Genomic DNA, 18,536 nt, shown 5'->3' with positions numbered 1-18,536 from the left:
TGTTTCAGTGTACCAGTTCCACCCTTAGCTCTATAAAGAGCTGGGTTTTAACAGTATCATAGTAAGAAGAAAACCCTCCTACCGATTCTCCAACAAGCCTGTCCTGTGAGGGACTGATGATGCAGGAGATGCTGAAATGTTCACCCTGTTGCTTGGTGTTCCAGCTCCAGCAGAATTCTTAATGGAGCCTCTCGCTGGGGTACCCAGCACCTTGCGAAATGCATTTTCCTCCTTATTCTCCACAGTCACTCTTTTGGGAGGAGTCTGCAAAGCCCAAGTGGAGGGGGTCAGGGAGAAAACCCAGAAGTGAAGAAACAGGACTGTCAGCTAATGTGCAATTTCCACCACTTTTTATTTGCTACAGTGTAGCATCCAGAGGTGGAGAGATGCTACTTGTAATAGATTCAGAGAGTTTAAACACTAATTAGACATGGATAAAATTTTTATTTAGTCATACCAGTAGTAAACATGAAACTCTACTGCACTAACCACTTTCCCCTCTCACTTTCCAATGCTAAATCAGTTGAACTTAAGTTTTTAAAATCTCCTTTACAAGCTTTGACATTAAAAAATCCAAGGCATGATTCCTACCTATCCCCAGATCAATCCCGGGTGATATTACAATTAAAAATATTAAAAAGCTGTACTAAAACCCACACAATGGGCCAAACAAGCCTTATATGTGATGCAATGGAAAGAGGTAGTAATTGGTTGACTAAGGCATGTTGGTCAATTTTAGACTTGAAAACTGAACATGTCTAATCTCACCACTGTATACACAGTGTGTAAAACTCAAGTTTTTACAGTGAGATTGCCTTTAAGTAACATGCAGAATTTGTTTTGGAACAATGTCTGAAACAGTCTCCCTCAGGGCAGTAATACAAGTATATTCACAGAGATAACAAAGTAAATTAAAGCCAGTAGCTACACCATGAAATCTGGGGAGAAAAAGAACGAAAATATTTTTAAGAAATACAACTTCTGGGGAAGTCTGTGAAATTTACACAAGAATGTGAGCAGAATGCCACAAATTCAGTAACTGTATTCTGATACAGACCTGAATCAGCTGCTTCTCAATGTACACATTTGGCTGAAGTCTCCTAAACTCATTAAGACCTATGCTGACTGGTCACACACATGTAAGGATTTTGGCATAAAATAAAGGGAGATTCAGAACTACGCAAGAAGCAAGTCTCAGTCGTGTACTTTCCTTCTATTTCTACTTCTTCTCTGCCTAAAAGCTCTTATGTGAAGAACATTATCTGACTTCCATAGCCAGACACTGATCTCTCTTACTCCTATAGAAGGTGTCTCCTCACAAGCAAGATACAGCATTGCATGCCACCCCATACACAGCTACTCCAAGCTCCCTAGATTACAAACACTTTGGATCTGAAGTATTGACATGCAAAGTGCTATTACAACATACAGTAAGAGAATGAGAGAAAGAGAGGAATAGAGTAAAATAAGAGAGGAAAAAATTGAACAATTTTACAAACCTGGTTCTCTATGTAAGAGAATTGCCTGTTGGCTTCCTTCTGTGTGGCCCTGTTGCCCAGCACACCTCCAAAGCTGCCAGATCCTTGTGAGGGTTTCCCAGCTGACAGAAAGTACACAATATTTGATTTGACAGTCATTTAACTGACTAGGATTTTTATTTGCAAAATGTTTAGATGGAGTTGATTTTGGAAAGGGCACACTAGATTTCTTGCCAACAGACTACAATATTCTGAATGCACAGACAAAAGCACATGTTTATAGATATCCCTCATACTGGTCATTTAGCCACTTGGCAGCAAACTTCCTATCCTTAAAAAGAACATAATAAAGTAAGTAAAATAAAAAACTAAAAGACTGGGCATGGGCGATTAACGTACAATCTTCCAAATACCAACACACAATGTAAACAAATCCTGTATGTTAATCTCTGATTATTGTTCAGCATGAGAAGGGTATAAAACAAAAAGTGGGGTTTGAAGCCAGAAAGAAGCATTTACAGAAGTGCAAAGAAAGCCAGGAACAAGAAGGACAAAATGTGCTGAAGATGTGTGCTGGTTTTGGCTGGAGCAGAGTTAATTTTCTTCCTAATAACGACGATAGGGCTATGTTTTGCATTTGTGCTGCAAATAGCGCTGATAACAGAGATGTTATAGTTACTGCTGAGCTCTGCTCACAGAGTCAAGGCCTTTTCTCCTGCTCACATTACCCCTGAGGAAGCAGGGGATGCACAAAAAGCTAGGAGGGGACACAGACAGGACAGCTGACCTCAACTGACCACAGGGATATCCCACACCATGTAGCACAGTGATGGTGTTTGTCTTCTCCAGTCACCATTACACATGGTAGAGTCCTACTTTCTTGGAGATGGCTGAACACCTGCCTGCCCACAGGGAGTGGTGAATGAATTCCTCATTAGCTTTGGTTGTGTGCACAGCTCTTGCTTTACTTACTCAACTCTCTCTACCCACAAGTTTCCTCATTTTCACTTTTCTCATTTTCTTCCCAACCCCACTGGGAAGAATGAGTGAGCAGATGCCTGGGCCTTAGCTGTTGTTTGATATAGTTAAACCATGATAAGATGGGAAAAAGAAAACACAACATCTCTCCACAATGTTAGAACATGATTTACAACAACTGCACTTACCAGTATGAACCCTGTCTTGATGGACTGCATCCAAATACATCCGCATTTCATGTGCATCTTTAAATGGTACCTTATCAATTGTCAGAAAGCTGGTATCCTTTAGTGTTAGCATCAGACAGCACAGTTTTCTGCCATTTGGTCGTAAGGTCACAGTTTTAATATTATGGCTTAACTGAAAACAAGAAAGTGACTATAAGCAAAAATCCAACTTTAAAAGGCCAAAATACTTACAAATTTAAACAAAATATTTCAAATAGACAAGATAAGAGAGACTCCCACCAAAATACTTCTCCTTGCTCCACTTCAAGGAAACATTAAACCTCACAGAATTAACACAATCTGTGACCTTGGCACCTGACAGAACTGTAAGGATGGTATCAATATTGCTCAACAGTCTAGAGTCCCAGATAGGCTTTCTGAAACTTGCTTTCCTACTGAGTATGACACTTGTAAACGTAAAGGAAAAACAACTTTATGAAGTCACATTTATGAAAACTTCCACATAAAGTGTGGAATACAATTTAAGATGGGGAAAATTTCAAGTATTAAACACAAATGTCTCACTTCACAATTTGCTCCCAGAGAAGAGAGATTTGAAATGGCTTAAACAATCTGAGTAAGAAACATGCTTAGTCTGTATGCAACATCATGACAATTAAGTGGTATTAAAACTTCCAGAGTTATGGTTGAGCACAAAAATAATTTTAATAAGAGTTTGCACTCCCAATGATGCCCCTGTTACTTTATAATAACCTCGTTACTTCATGCTAAGTCGTCTACAAAAACTGGCTGTTGGGTAAAGCCTCTACTACTCATGCAGATTGAGGGTAGCTCAAAATAATAAGAGATAATAAAATGAGATAATAAAAGACAATCCATGTCCACCAATGGGATTTCTTTTTTTTCCATTACAATCTCTAGCTTCTTGGAAAACCAATCTAGATACAACAGCAGCTTGTAAGAGGGGCTGGAAAACCACCTCAATCAGGAACATGTTTTAATGGGAACATTACACTTTTGAAACACATTGTGCTTAATCCTTGTATTTTGGGTTAGGGTTTTTTTGTGAGCTGTTGGGATTTTTTAAAAATATAAGCTAAAAATATCTTCAAAGACCTAAGAATTGAATAATAGGCCCCAAGATTTACGTTCTCTCTTAAAACACTGAGCCCAGTGCAAAGAGATTACAATTACTTCACTATCTCAGTGCAAAAAAAAACATTTAAACTCAAAATGCTGTCAGAAGACTACATCCATACTCTTTTAATGCACCTACTAGGACCCAGTCAGTGTCACAAAGTTTTGGCAGGTGCAGGGAAACAAAGTATTTCTCTTAATACTATCTGGGACAACTTACTTTAAGCTCTGAAACATTTCTAAAACATTATCTGATAGAAGAAATTTGATGACACACCAGTCACTGTAGAAAAAAAATGTAACACTGGATCCATCCAAACCTTCCATTACAGAAAAGTAAAAACAGGCAGGGAAATCACCCACAGTCCTCTCAGAGCAGCTTGCAAAAAAAAAAAAAAAAACTGGGAATGCTACTTCTAAAGCAAGATCATCGGGAATTTGTCACACCTGAAGTGGCATGCCAAGAGCCTGGGGCTGTCTCACATGAACTACCCTCCAGCACAAGCCTCCTCCTCTTCCTTTGCTGAAGTCCCAGCTGCATGGTGATTTATCATCCCCTCCACTAGATCCTGCACTCAGTCCTTCCCCCAAATTTCTGTGAAAAATCTCCACTGAGCTCACAAAGATCTGACAAGTGCCAGACAGCAGACATGAGAGGCTGGGAACAAAACCTGCCCCTTTAGGCCATGGTTAGCTGTTCTGTAGGCTCATCCTCCCTGTGGAACCTCCCTTGGAGTTGCTGTCACATCACATCACTCATCCAGGCAGAAAGGAGTGTGTGAGAACAAGCACCCAGGGAGGGGAAGACAAGACTGCTCTCCTCAGGAGCAACATGGTCCAACAGCGGATTAAACCAAATCTACAGCCACAGCAGCACACATGAGAAGGCAAAGACTCTTTTCAAGTCCACAGTTACACAGGTGAGAACAATCCACAGCTAACAATTTCCTCACAGCCTTGTTTTCAAGGCAACACTAGCTGCCAGATTCTTTGCTGAGACTTTTCAGCACACCAAGGCAGCAAAAACCTAACTTAAAAAATAAACAAACTTTTTTTCATAGCATCTGCACACAGAAATAAATGGCTCAGAGAACAGACTGGTGAACATTACTGATGAAAAACAAGAGTGGCATGAAAAAGAAGCCAACATATAGATCAGTTTAGGCTGTTGTAAAATTGCTAAATAAGACTGGATTTCTTTTCTTCCAATTGATCTTCTGTCACTTACATATTTTTAAAACAGGTATGTATTTCTTACAGAAAAAGCACTCTGCTTTTGATTTGGGGAATTTTGCACAAAATCTTGGAAAACTATATAGTTGTTTTCAGATCAAAGAGAAAAATTTTGGCTGAATATTTCAAGAGAATCTTTAACAGTGATCTGCATCTGCATTTAAAACCTAAAACTGTAACAACTAATGTTCAGCAAAGTCTTGCCAAAGGCTACAGGTGTATTAACACCATTACCCTTCAGCTGGGGAAACAGCCAGTATAAAGTGGTCAGGATCTTCTAGATCTTTAGAGAACGCAAACGTGCCAGTTTGAGAAAGCTTACAGGCTGCAAAAATCTAAAATGGGAGCCACAATGCTCTATACTTCTATAACTTTTCTCTGCCTTTTTGGTTCTTCCAGTTCAGTGGTATCTCAATGCCAACCTTGGTAGATCCTTTAACAATACGTGTAAATAATTTACTGGAGAGTTATACAAAGGGATTTGTGTTCAGGAAAGGAGGAGCAAGAAACAGTGACAGAGGGAAGTCTGCAGGATACTTAATAGCCTTGAAGGGGACAGCTGTTCACAAGAGAGCACAATCCACGTACTGTTGAAACAAAAGCCTTAATGTCTGGCATACCTGAAATGTCGTTGGAACTCCTCCAACATTGTAGTGAACTACTAGATTCACTTTGTTGTCCTTCTCCACAATTTCAAAGCTCCCTTCTTTCCATTTTGTAATCCCAGTCTGCATGCTGCGCATCCGGACAGGTCCGTGCACCTTTAACAGAGCCATGCTTTCTCACAGAAAAGAGCTATTAAGAGTAAGCGTGCTCCACCTTAAAAACCTGTTAAAAAGGAGAAACTTGTAACTTGGCGGGCCAAATAATGGCTAAAGGAAGACGGAAGCATGTCTTGAACTTTCCATAGAAGCTTGGTAGAACCGTTTCATTGTGTTTAAACACAGTGAGGAAGAGCTGGACAGCAGTAAAGGAAACTTAAATTAATAAAATCTCTCCCAGTATGAACAGCAGTGCACTGATTCCTTACTGCTGAAAGGTGAGCAGACACAATTCCAGACACAGAAGTCCTCAAAAAACCTCTTAACTTCAACGGATCTAAAGGGGAAAAAAAAAAAAAAAAAAAAAAAAAAAAAAAAAAAAAAAAAAAAAAAAAAGAAGTGCCCGAGGAAAGCCAGTATCCAGTATGAGATGGGAACCAAAGTTTTGGAGGAAGCCTAAGAAAAAAAACGAGCTGCTTTCTGATGGCGCGGGATCCGCGGCCACCTGGCAGGGCCCGGAACGGGGGTCTCCAGCTTTCCCCGCTACTCTCGGCCCGGTAAAGCCACGGGCCCGGGGGCGAAACACAGCCCCAAAGGTTCCGGAAAGTACGGCGAAGCGTACTCCCGATAAAAACCTGAAGGAATGAATGGAGCGGCCCCTGCGCGCAGCCCGGGAGGCGCTGCCGGGGAGGTTCCCCCAGGCATCCCGCGCTCAGGCGCCGCCGCTCCCGGCCCGGCCTGGCGGTGCTCCCGCTCTTCCCGGGCCTAGCCCCGCTCCCCTTCCACCTCTCACCCACACAGGGACATGGAGAGCACGGGAGCGCCGTCCGCCCCGGGCCGGGCCGCTCTGAGGGCAGGCGGTCGCCGCGCGGCGGGAGGGGCACGCGGCCGGCGGGAGCGGGTAGGAGTCGGTGGCGGCGAGCCCCGGTACCTGCGTTCCGACGCGTTCGGGCGCGTCCCGCGGGGCCCGGGGCGAGGCCCGGGGGGGCGGGGGAAGGGGGCGGCGGCGGCGGATGGCGGGAACCGGCCACAGCAGCGCGAGACGGCGCGCGACGCGCGCCCGCTCACGTCAGCGCGGCAGCGCCTTCCCGGCGCGCTCCGCGCGCGCCCGCTTCGCGCGCAGGCCCGGCCCCGCCCGGCCCCGTCCCGGCGTCCCCCGCGCGGCGGGTGAGAGGTCGCGGCGGCGCCGAGTCCATGGCGGTGGCCGTGACGGCGGCTTGAGGCGGCACCGGCTCCCTTCCCACCCTCCGACCATGCACAGCCTGGCCACGGCCGCGGTGAGCGTGCGGCCTTGCTCTCCGCCGGGTGGCGCTGAGGAGGCGCTGGGGATGGGGCCCCGTTGGGCGGGCCGTGCGGGGAGCGGGAGCGCGGCCGCTGGTGGCTGCGGGGGGAACCTGAGGCCGCGGAGTGGCGGGGTCCCCGCGAGCTCCGTCCCCTCAGCATCACCGGCGGGAGCCGTTTGGCAGCTGCCCAACTCCGGCTGTTCCCGCGGGGCTGCTCCGTGCCGGCGGTGCGGGCTCTGCTGTGGCCTGGCTCGTCCGGGGCACGGAGAGTTTCCTTGCTTGTCGGCCCGGCTCTGGCCTTTGTGTATCATATAGGGCTTCTCCTCCTTCCCTTTGTCTGCCGTGCTCTCTCCCTGCGCCTGGATGCCTCCTGTAGCGAATCAGTGTTTTAAGGTCCCTTTAAGAACCACTAGCATAAGTATCGGTAAAAGCTGGTTTAATACAAAAGCAGGAGCGTGACAAAATCCGTTGATAAGGTTTGCTCTGCTGCTTAAAAAGCACATAGAGGAAAAGCAAGTAAAAGTCTAAAATTAATTAATCTACAACCAAAATAAATCCAAAACATTATCCACAGAGTGTGTGGAGGGGGGAGAGCAGGGAAGAAAAGGATGCGGATAGGAAAGGGTGGGATAAGAAAAGGTAAAGAAGACCCTCCCGCTGAGGCACAAGGTTCAGAGTAGATCTTCTTTAAGAGACCTTAAAACACTCATCTGCTGTGCCTCCGGGTGCCAGCCACCTCCTCTGCCCTCTGGGGAGCTGTTTTACTGCTGGCCTTGACTGCAGAGAGAAAGAGTAGATAGTGAAAAGCCCGTTAGGGCAGCAGATGCTGCCTGTTCCTACTTCCCTTTTGCCTCATTACAGTGCAGTACCATCCATAGCTGGTGCTTGCCCTCATCCCCCTCAGGAAGCTGTAAAGATTCCCCTTCCTGTAAAGGCTATGGATTCTCCAAGAAGGAGAAAAGGTGTTTCAAGATTTTTCCTGGTCTAATACTGTTGGTAGGTTTTGCTTTCCTTGTGTGCAAAAGAAAGTCTGCCTGGCAGGGTTCTGTCCTGGAGCTTGCAGGATTTGTGTGGCTCTCAGGGTTCCCCAGAATTTTGGGTCTTAGAGGGGGAAGAAGAAACAGTAATGAAATAGGGAATTAGGAAAAAAATACATCTTTCCATTTAAACTAAAACAAAAGGAGCAACTGTAGAGCCTATGAAAAGCAGTTTATTCTGACTAACCCAGATATTGGACATCATAAACTTAATTGTGTGGAAAATCTACTAGTGTTCTCTAGGGATCACAAGTGCATGGCTGTGCTTTTAAGGGGTCGATGTATTTAAGCTTACAGGAACTGAAACTAGTGGGTCTAGAAAAATAGATGGAAGCTTTAGATAACATAATTATAACAACATTATTGCTACACTGCTTGTCAATCCACCATCCCACATAAAAACAAATGAGCTCTGTCTATTCTTCTCTTTTTGAGCTTCAGTATAGAAGTTAGCATTACAATTGCACTCACAGTTGTAGGGGCACAAGAAATTTGGCAGGATCACTAATATAGTTAGAGACTTTAGATAAAAAATTACAAATTGAGTAGGTGAGTGTCCTGGTTCTGGCCAGAACAGAGTTAATTTTTGCAGTAGACCCGAGGGAGCATAGCTAGGCCCCAGTGATTATTCTGTACCACCTCACATCAGTTTTCAGGGAGGGAGAAAGAGCTTGATTTGGGTTTGGGCTGGTGTGACCCAGGAAGCAGTTGGATATTGCTGGGGGGAGGGTTCTGTGGGATGAGCAATAACTTCTCTTTTCTTGTACCCTCTGTCTCTAATGTTAGTTATTCGGGTTTTTTTATCTCATTGCTGTTTCCAGTTCCTATCTCAACCTGTAATCTTTACCTTTTGTACCTCCAGTTCCCCTTTCCATCTTGGAGCAGGGGGACTGAGAGGGGAAGGAGGGAGGGAGTGGGTGACAAATGGTTTGGAGTGGTTTCAGTGGGAGTACTAAATTGGAGAATACCATGCCTAAACCATGGCAGTGAGAAAAAAGAGGATAGGAGGAAATATGAACAGCTAAAAATGTATTTGAGCCTTAGAGTACAGGGACTGATAACACTACATTGGCTTATGTATGAACAATTAAGTTAAATACAATGGAAGTGGTTGGAGGAGAGAGAAATCCCACAGCTGGGGAAGAATCTCTTTGGACGTGACTATAAAATGGGATAAACAGAGGAGGGAAATTTTCACAGACATAGAGAAGGAAAGATGTTTGTGTCTGCCAAAGGTTTAGAAGTCTCTGTCCATCACTCCTGCATCCCTTCTGGGACTGCCTCTGCCATGTGGCTTCAGGTCTCATTGAGCCACTTGCAGTTCCTGATCTCCTGTGTGGTGTCTTGGTGGTGAGCTGCTTGGTGACAGCGTTGCTGTCAGTGCGGTGTGGGCTCTGCTTGCATCTGTTGTGGGGAGCACATGGAAAGTTTCAGTTTGGGTTAAAAAAGAAAGAAATACAGTCCTGTTCCCAGCTGGGATCACCATGCAGAGCAGGATGCAGAGCTGGTTGCATGCTGGTTGGGCTGTCTCAGGAGCAACAGGGCTGTGCTTGGCTTCAACAACAACCACTACAGCAGTGTTTGAAAAGGTTCTGACCTGGCTTTTGGAAGTGTTCACACAGGAGGTTTTAGTGATAGTTTTTGTCTTCCTCAAAATTTTGTATCTAAGTCACCAGACTATCTCCTTAGGAAACCTGCAGAGCATTTGTTTGCACCAAATGTTGCTTATGCCAGCAGAGACCGGAGACAAAGTTTCAGTGAAAGACTCCTTCCTGCCTTGCCTTTTCCACAGAAATTATGATACAGTCCCTCTTTTCTCTCTTCTTCCTCATTTTTTTTTGTATTGAGAACTTGTTGGTCTTGATATTGTCCTTTCCCCGATGTCTCAAGAGAGGCAGAAACAAAATCTGGATTTCTCCCAAGTAGTAGAAAATGTGTTTTGGCTAGGAATACAGATCTACCCTTCTCTGGGTTTATTTTGAACAGGAATCAAATCATCCTGGGATCTTGCACAAAGTCGTTGTTGAAAAAATTCCCTTTTAGCTCCATGCACGTGGACAATGTGCCTGGTATCAATTTGAGCCATTGGTAACAGCAGCTGTTCCTGGCTGTGGCCGGTGTCATGCTGATGGTGAAGTAGTGAAAATTTTTCAAGTATTTCTATGAAGATTTTTCTCATGTGCACTGAGTGAATCTCATTGGCAGTTTCCAATGTCATGGGTGTTTGTGGATAGAAAAAGGTAACTTCTGCCTTACTCTGAACCTGTGGAATCTTGCACTTGAGGCATGAAATAAATGCATGCTAAATGCGAGTGGAGCAAATGAAAGCTGGCTGAAGTATGTGTCGCTCCCCAGGAGCTCTGCTGGCACAGATGGGCAGTAGCTTGGCTCTCACTGCTGAATGAAGTTACAAAGGTAGTGCTTGACAAAAGGATTAAAAGAGACCATCTTAACAAGTCAGTCCAGGAAATAAAGCCTTAGAATTTCAAATAGGTGAAATACTAAAACTGATCTAAGGAAGGGATGGATCCATAGCCAGAACATCTTAATAGAGCTTTAGGTCCCGCCCTCTCAGTCGGGAGTTTCTTTTTCTGTCAGATTGTAGGAACGGTTTGGGTGAGAACTGGATGAAATATTTGGACTGAAGCTTTCCTGTCTCCCTCCCAGCCTGTGCCAACAGCACTGGCTCAGGTTGACCGTGAAAAGATCTACCAATGGATCAATGAGCTGTCCAGCCCCGAGACACGGGAGAATGCACTGCTGGAGCTGAGCAAGAAGCGCGAGTCTGTGCCTGACCTCGCCCCAATGCTGTGGCACTCATTTGGCACAATTGCAGCACTCCTTCAGGTGGGTCAGGCTGTCTGTGTCTTTATTCCATGGTGCATCATCAGCATGTTGCAGAGCTTGTGCATCCATGAGGTGGGTCTGGGGAGGAACTGGTGGGATCCCTTATTGCCATTGCTTGGGAATATGATCTTTGTTGGATCATGTGTTGAGGGGAGCAGATTAAGGTTTGAATGCACTCCTGTGACTCCATGTCAAATTGACTCTGACCCAGCTCTGCCCTTGCCTGGGCAGCAAGGTGGCTGCCGTGTAACTTGAAAGTGATGCTTGGTGGGAGCAGACTGTTATCTGCTGTCACTGCACTTCCTTGCAAGGCAAGTGCTTTGGTGTAGTTTTCTGATATTTGTCTCCTTTAACTTTCCGTTCTCTGTTAATTTTTAGGAAATTGTAAATATTTACCCATCAATCAACCCTCCGACTTTGACAGCCCATCAGTCCAACAGAGTCTGCAATGCTTTAGCTCTACTACAGTGTGTTGCATCACACCCTGAAACGAGGTAAGTGCTTCCAAGTTGTGTGAGTTTTCTGACGTGTTGATATTGACACCTCAGCACGTCTTTGACTTTAGAAGCACTTTAGCTCCTTTCTCTTTTTTTACTTGAGAGAAGTGAAACAGACAACAGAGCTGATAGATAGGCAGCTGCCTGCTGCTTTTTATTTGCTTGCATGGATTATCAGGATGACAGCTTTATGGTCCTAAATGCATTGCATTCCCTGGGTCATCCTGAGATCTTTCAAATGCTCAAAACATTGGGTTGTGGCAACTTCTGAGAGGTCAGCCAGAGCTGAGGCTGCCTTTCTGTTGAGTGCTGTGTGCAAGGATCCTTGAGCTTATAATTATTTAGACAAGGAGCTTGGTTAGAGCACGGTGTTAATAATGCCAAGGTTGTGGCTTCTATCCCCATATGGGCCATTCACTTAAGAGCTGGATTCCATGATCCTTGTGGGTCTCTTCCAACTCAGAATATTCTGTGAAATCAAAGAATCTCCTTAAATTTCAGCTTACAGATTTTTAAACCAGGTGTTGAAAGGGTGGAATGAACAGGACTGTTCTTGCCAGGCAAGGGAGCCATAGCAGAACCGTTTTTGGAGTCCTCAGCCAGAGTCTGACTTCATATTTTCTCAATCTGTGCCCAGTCCATGTCAGTAGGGAAAAACAAGATGTTGGTTCAGCCAAAATCAGTAGTTAAAACTCAGGAGGAAACTACTCAGAGATCCACAATCTCATGCTTCTGTTACTGCTGAGCAGCAGCATAGCTGAGGTTGGTTTTGAGCTGCTGCAGAGCAGTGTTACACAGCAATCCTCCATGAGATGATATCCAAAGAAATAGGATAGCTTTTGATGACTCATCTTTACATTTAAAAATTGAAAACTGAAATGGAGGAGTATTTTGGATGATTGTGTAAGAGAGCTTCCCTCTGTTAGCAGAGCAACCTCCAGCATTCAACCTGCAGTCTTTATTTTTCATTACTGCCAGAAGGCAGTGTGAGGACTCTGGGGGAAAGGTGTTGGTGCACATTTAAACTCTGATGATACCTAAAGCTCAGCCAGTCTGTACTTCTTAGAGGTACTTTTCACAGGCATTGTGGCTGACGATCCTTGCCATTGGGAACCTGCAGGGTGAAATGCAGCAGTGAGTGTACAAAACAGGGTCTGGGTGGCAGGAGGAGGTAATAAGAGCAATAGGGTGTGCTCAGTTCCTGGTCAGCTGAGGCAGGAGTGCAGGTAATTGACAGATCAGGTGTTAGGTTTTGTGCTGTGCCCAGTGCAGGATTTGCTTTGTGCCTTTCCATCAGTGAATTTACTGTTACCCACTTTTGAGGAGCAGTAGCAATGGGGTCCACTGGGAATAGTGTGAAGCTCTAGGTGGTGATGCTAGATTGTGCGCTCGCTTTGTTTTCCTTGTTGTTCACATGGTGTGTTCTCTCATTCCTACAGATCAGCTTTTCTGGCAGCTCATATTCCTCTCTTCCTGTACCCCTTCCTGCACACAGTCAGCAAGACCCGTCCGTTCGAGTACCTGCGGCTCACAAGCCTCGGAGTCATTGGTAAGCAGCCAGACTAATGCTGGAGCACTGAGCTCTTACTGAGTTAGAGCAGTTCATGCTGTGGGCATAGAGACCTGCATGACCAAAGTCAGAGGTCTCTTGTTACTGGGATTTTCCAAGTCCTGTAGTATTAAGAGAAGGAACTACTCCTTTTCCATTGTGGAGGTAGACTCCTCTTCCTTTTCACTTACTAAAGGCTTATAAAAAACCCACTGAAATCTAAATGCATTCCAAAAATACTTTTTGAGTACAAGTACCTGCAGACTTGTACCTTCACCCTCAGCCCTCCCAGCTAGGCATTGGGATGGGTGGGTGCAGGTTGGTCTTTATTTGGGTTTCTGTCATTGATTCACTTGGGTATATTTTCCCTGTCTTCCCTTTATCCTGTTTTTTTTTTTTTCTTTCTTCTTCCTGCCCAAATCATTTTATCTCTCAATACATTAAGAGTCTCAAAATGCATGATCCTGTTGTGTTTGTATTACTACTGAGGGAGAGCTAAGAATGCATCCTCTTTCTGAGAAATAATCCCCAAACCCATTACTTTTACCCTGCCACAATGATTTCTTCTCCAGCCATGTGCAGCAACATGTCTAGGATGACAGTTGCTCTGCCTGGCTTTCGAAAAGAATGGTTTCTGGGGAGGGCAGAGCACAGGCCCTCTTTGAAAGGTGAGATTTTTTTGAAACAGTTTATAATTTACTGATTTTGGGTTTTGCTTTTACTTTAAGGGGCCTTGGTGAAAACTGACGAGCAAGAAGTGATAAATTTCTTATTGACAACAGAAATTATCCCCCTGTGCTTACGTATTATGGAGTCTGGAAGTGAGCTCTCCAAAACGGTACCTTCTTTTTTTGTTTTAATAAAGACACTTTGTTGTTCATCTCTGATTGACCAGGTAGCCAGTGCCCTGCAGAGGTGATTTCTCTGCTGTTGCAAATGCTGGGACAAGTCTGAATGGAGTTTTTACCTCCTCAAAAAACCAAACAGACCAAGACCTGAGGCTGCCTGAGTGGCCTGGCAGTAGCTGGCATCTTATGCAACCTGAATCCAGTCATCTTGTACACTCTGCTTTGTGTCCATCTCTTTTCTTTAGTCAGAGATACCAGGCATTGTGTACTGTCCTGCATTTTCTTTTGGCTTCTAACTTTCACTGAGTAAAGCATTTTCTACCTGCTAGAAGGCTTTTAAACTCTGGGGCTGAGTTGAAAAGAGCACCACACAAAGGCTGTCCTTTTTCAGGGTAGACAAGTTGTTTATATGCTTTGGTTTCTGCTTTCTCCCCATTCTAGGTTGCTACGTTTATTCTTCAGAAAATCCTCCTGGATGACACAGGGCTGGCATATATCTGTCAGACTTATGAGCGGTTTTCCCATGTTGCCATGATACTGGTAAGATTATTTGTTTTTAAAGTATTTATATCTAAAAAAGCAAAAATCATGCTATAGCAGTCAGCTTCCTCAGCAACTATTTTACTGCTGTCTTGCTGGAGCACAGGATGAGGAAGGCAAATCATTCTTAGGCTAATTGCTTTTGATACTGTAGCTCTGCTTCCATGTTTCCTTTGTATACTTCTGGTTTCCATGTCAAGAGAACACATATTAGTTGTGATATACGAAATCCCCAGTACAAAAACAGGTAAACCTCTTCAGAGAAGAAAAAGATTTTCCAGACTTGTAGGTGTTTCCAGTTGTTGGTGGGATGTGAATGGATTAGATTTTATGTAATAATGATCACACAGATCATGGATCTATGTCCCATCCCTGTCTCTCACAACACGTTGAAAGAGCAGGGCAAGTATATATCATCCTTGTCCTCATAACAGTCACACAGCTGACAGCTGTGGATTTCTGGGGCCACTTGTGGGGTTTCTATGTAGTAAGCCCCAGTGTTTGTCCCATCCACCCCTTGAACCCTTAGGAACTCTTTGCACCCACAGTGTCTTTGACCAAGGAGTTTCATGGGTTTTCTGTGTGCTGCCTGGAATGCCACCCTCATTTTTTTCTGAATCTGACTCCTACTAGCTGCTGCAGGTGCTCAAATTTTTGTGTTCAAATACAGAGAGTAAACAAGTTCTGTCCATTCTGTGATCCCTGTAATGGACAAGCTTGGGTACTCAAAATTTGTTCATCCCAGGAGTAATAGCCCCAACTTGAGCTTTATCTTTGAGCTTGCCAAGGGGAATGTAAATCTACACTGGAATAGTTATTGCCATGCTTTTGTGTGTGTTTGTTTGCTTTTAAAAGGGTGGTCTCAGGAGAAGAAAATGCAGCAGTAAGTTAGGCACTTAGCAATGCTGGTTCTCTGACTAAATGTTAATATTTTCATTAGGGATATTTACTTGTCTACTTTTGCAAATGTAAAGAAAACCTTGCCTCCTATTCACCCACAAACAGCAAAATATGAATGTTTTTGAGCTGATGTCCCTAGTATCCAATGTGATGTGATTTTTGCATTCAAGAAGATCAGCTTTGATGAAAGTACATCTGACTTGGGGGCAAAGTGAAGGATGCAATTAGAAACTCTGAGGTAGGGAAGGTGACCATGCTATTCCCAGATGTGAATTCTTCCTTGAACACAGAAGGATGTGGGTGTGTAAAGCTGTGTTAGCATGTGTAGTCCCACCATTGGGTGAAGCACTGGCAGGCAGGGTCAATATTCCATAGTGCAAGAGAGAAAGATGAAAATGTTAACAGACTTTTTCGTTGTCTGTTTCAAAAATAAGGATAGTGTACTCCTGTCTAATGAGGGTGATGATTTACTTCCATGTCTTGATCACTGAGTAAGATGTCACCCAAGTATTACATGCTTTTAAAAGAGCAAGTTTGTATTTTCCATCCAGGAACTCTCTGAGGAGCTTGTGGTTATTTATTTTGAAGAAATAATTGGTATCCTAGGGAATTGCTAAGAACAGTAAGCTTGCAAAAGGGCAGATGAGGGGGACCTGCTAATTGCTAATGACCAGGATATCGAAATACAGGTGAGTTTGGCTAATGGAGAAAATGGTTAGTGCTAGCCAATGTAGTTTACAGGAAAAAAATAAACCTGTTGAGCAGATGTGATTGACTCCTAAATACAAGCCAGCAGTCTGTTAAATTCTTCAGAGCAGGTGTGTGAAGGCATCCACACTGTTTGCTCAGCTGAGCACGTTCAAAGGTGCAGCCATGTGCAAAGTCCTACTTCCTGTGGGAAACACTGGGCCAGGAAGATCTGTTTGTGCCTTGCTTCCCTGAAACAGCTTCACGAGGGATGTTGCAGAAATTAAAAATATGCTGCTTGCATGCATGCTAAGACTGGCTAAGGATCTTGCTACATGTGGTGTGGGTGAGGCAAGTCCTATGGCCTGGCTTTCCAGGGTATTGCTATTGTCTTAAAAGCATGTTGAAATGAAGGGAATTCATATGAGAACAGGGGGTGTTGCAGAGCTTGGGAACATACCTCATGGTGTCACTCAGCCTGAGTTTATCAAAGTGTTTGGAATGTGTCTGTCTTCCATGAGGGGGAAACCTCAGGTTATCTTTAATCCCACAAAGAGTTGCTAAGTAGTCCTAGGAAAGTAAAAATTAAACAGAAATAAGATGAGCTTTCCCTGAGCTTCTGGGAGAACCCTTTCCAAGTCATGGCAAGCTGCTACTCTCAAAGGCAACTTGGCAAGCAGCACCAGGCTCCGTGCAAGGGTATCTAGATAAAAGGTAATGGGCTGTGCTGTGTGGGAAGCCAGAGTGAGTGATTTAATGATCTTTCCCAGTCTCTGGTGATTGTGAAGCTGTTCTTTTAAAGACACTAACTGGTGGCATTGGCCTCTGTCAAACAGGGTAAAATGGTCCTGCAGCTCTCCAAGGAGCCATCGGCACGGCTGCTGAAACATGTTGTCCGCTGCTATCTTCGCCTTTCTGATAACCCCAGGTAAACATTTTATGAGTTTGGGCAGGGGCTTCTCCTGTGCCCTTGGAAGCGCAGTTCTTCAGTTCTCCACAGTGCCCATCTGGGAGGAACCAAGGTTCCTGGTCTGTCAGCCTTAGCTCAGTGTGGAAGATGGGTGGGGTTTTTGCTTTGATTTTTTTCTGGCAGTCACAGGAGCTTCTATGGTACATGGGAGAAACAGTGACTGTTGTGGATTGTGCAAATCCTAGATTGTGCAGGTTAGTACTGCCTGAGCCCAAATGTAGTTTGAACAAGATACAAAGAAGAGCTGAGGTAGAAGGTACACTATACTCTCCCTCTTCTTCATCAGACAGGCTGTTAGCAGTAGATGAAATTCATAATTCACAAAACTAGTCTCCTGCTGACCAGTAGCTCTGCCCAAAGCTGCTGGGTGTGTATTTGTTGCCTGAGTCACTCCTGGCATCGCATTACTTTTTTGCTGTGTGTTGGGGTGCAGATGCTGCTTGGCTGGGTTAGTGTGAGGGGTGGGAGCTGTGCTGGCTGGCTGAGTGCCACCTGCTGTGGTGCTGCTGCTCAGTGCTTTCCTTGGCTGGCTGTGGCAGGGACACCTCCAGGCAACGCTGTGTCCCCAGTGGGGTTTCCTCCCCTCTTGCCCCTGTGAGTTTATTTGTTGGGCCCCGTTTCTTGTCTCTTGATGTAGGGCACGTGAAGCTCTCAGGCAGTGCCTTCCTGACCAGCTGAAGGACACCACCTTCGCCCAGGTCCTGAAGGATGACACCACCACAAAACGCTGGCTGGCTCAGCTTGTCAAGAACCTGCAAGAGGGTCAAGTCACTGACCCACGGGGCATCCCTCTTCCTCCGCAATGACTGCTGGGGGAGGTGGGGCACTGGGGAAGAAACAGCTCAGGTTTACAAAGAACCAGGAACAGGTGACCTCTTCTGCAACAAACTGGGCACGCCAACTGGCTGCCGGCCTGTCGGACCATCCCACCCAGCCAAAGGGCTGCTCTGTAGCGGTGCAGCAAGCCTCCGGGGATCCCAACACCAGCAAATGCTGATACTACAGCTTCAAAAAAAAAAATCAATAAAAACAATCTGTATAGATCCCAGTCTCTCCGGGAGGCTTGGGTGGCATCTCTTCCCCCACCTCCAGGCAGGGGGTAGTGCAGATGTCCACTCTTCCAGCAAACTCAGCCTCCGCCCTAGTGGTGCATGACAGCAGGTATGCGCGCCACGTCCCTCCAGTTCCTTGTCACTTCTTGTTTACATGTCTGTTTAGATGAGTGAACTGAATAAAAGCTGATCCAGTTTTATCCCTTCCTAATACTGCTACTCAGCTGCAGGTAGCCCAGGGACAGCTTTTTTCCCTGCCAGCGCATCCTTGCTCTTGGCTCTGCATCCATCTGGCGCAGTGAGCTTCTCTCTTCCTTTCCTTTGGTGTGTGCAGGAAGTGGCTGCAGCCAGGCCACTGCAGTGCTTGCCCCAAGAGGAGGGGTGGATAATTGCAATGAACCCATGCGTCATAAGGTTGCTTGCCGGGGCTCAGGGAAAGAAGACGGCAGGATTGTGCCTCTTGTGCTGTAAATAGTGCACTCCCACAGCTGACCAGCGGCCAGAGGCTGATGTGTGCTGGCCTCTCATCTAGACCTGGGAAGGCTGCTGAC

At 45.2% G+C, this 18,536-nt stretch overlaps 2 protein-coding genes across 3 annotated transcripts in view; one reads left to right on the top strand and one right to left on the bottom strand.

Moving 5' to 3' along the window:
- USP37 (ubiquitin specific peptidase 37) overlaps positions 1-6,795 on the bottom strand; it is a 34,835-nt gene extending 28,040 nt beyond the window's left edge. The window contains exons 1-5 of the mRNA XM_015635273.2: positions 6,707-6,795; positions 5,635-5,842; positions 2,645-2,816; positions 1,500-1,600; positions 83-264 (exon numbers count right to left, since the gene is read on the bottom strand). Of these exons, the coding sequence (XP_015490759.1) occupies positions 83-264; positions 1,500-1,600; positions 2,645-2,816; positions 5,635-5,790 (611 nt within the window). The 5' untranslated portion in view covers positions 5,791-5,842; positions 6,707-6,795. The remainder of the gene's footprint in view (positions 1-82; positions 265-1,499; positions 1,601-2,644; positions 2,817-5,634; positions 5,843-6,706) is intronic.
- A 125-nt stretch (positions 6,796-6,920) lies between these two features.
- Positions 6,921-18,192, top strand: CNOT9 (CCR4-NOT transcription complex subunit 9). 2 transcript variants are annotated; one of them, XM_015635532.3, is made up of 8 exons: positions 6,921-7,052; positions 10,763-10,942; positions 11,321-11,436; positions 12,879-12,988; positions 13,717-13,826; positions 14,278-14,376; positions 16,800-16,891; positions 17,565-18,192. In XM_015635532.3, exons 1-8 carry the CDS (start codon positions 7,029-7,031, stop codon positions 17,737-17,739), a joined length of 906 nt encoding a protein of 301 aa, XP_015491018.1. In that variant the 5' UTR covers positions 6,921-7,028; the 3' UTR covers positions 17,740-18,192. The 2 variants fall into 2 exon arrangements, with proteins under 2 accessions (XP_015491018.1, XP_015491019.1); XM_015635533.3 differs by having other exon boundaries at positions 6,923-7,052; positions 17,571-18,192.
- Positions 18,193-18,536: the final 344 nt, after the last annotated feature.

This window comes from Parus major, chromosome 7, assembly GCF_001522545.3.
Source record: "Parus major isolate Abel chromosome 7, Parus_major1.1, whole genome shotgun sequence".
Lineage (NCBI taxonomy): Eukaryota > Metazoa > Chordata > Aves > Passeriformes > Paridae > Parus > Parus major.
The sequence above is the reverse complement of the archived record's forward strand: the minus strand, read 5'-3'. Positions and strand labels throughout refer to the sequence as shown.

Coding starts and splice junctions, on each gene's coding strand:
- CNOT9 (XM_015635532.3), top strand. CDS start 7,029: ATGCACAGCCTGGCCACGGCCGCG. Junction 14,377..16,799: donor CCCATGTTGCCATGATACTG/GTAAGATTATTT, acceptor TCTGTCAAACAG/GGTAAAATGGTCCTGCAGCT. Junction 16,892..17,564: donor CGCCTTTCTGATAACCCCAG/GTAAACATTTTA, acceptor TCTTGTCTCTTG/ATGTAGGGCACGTGAAGCTC.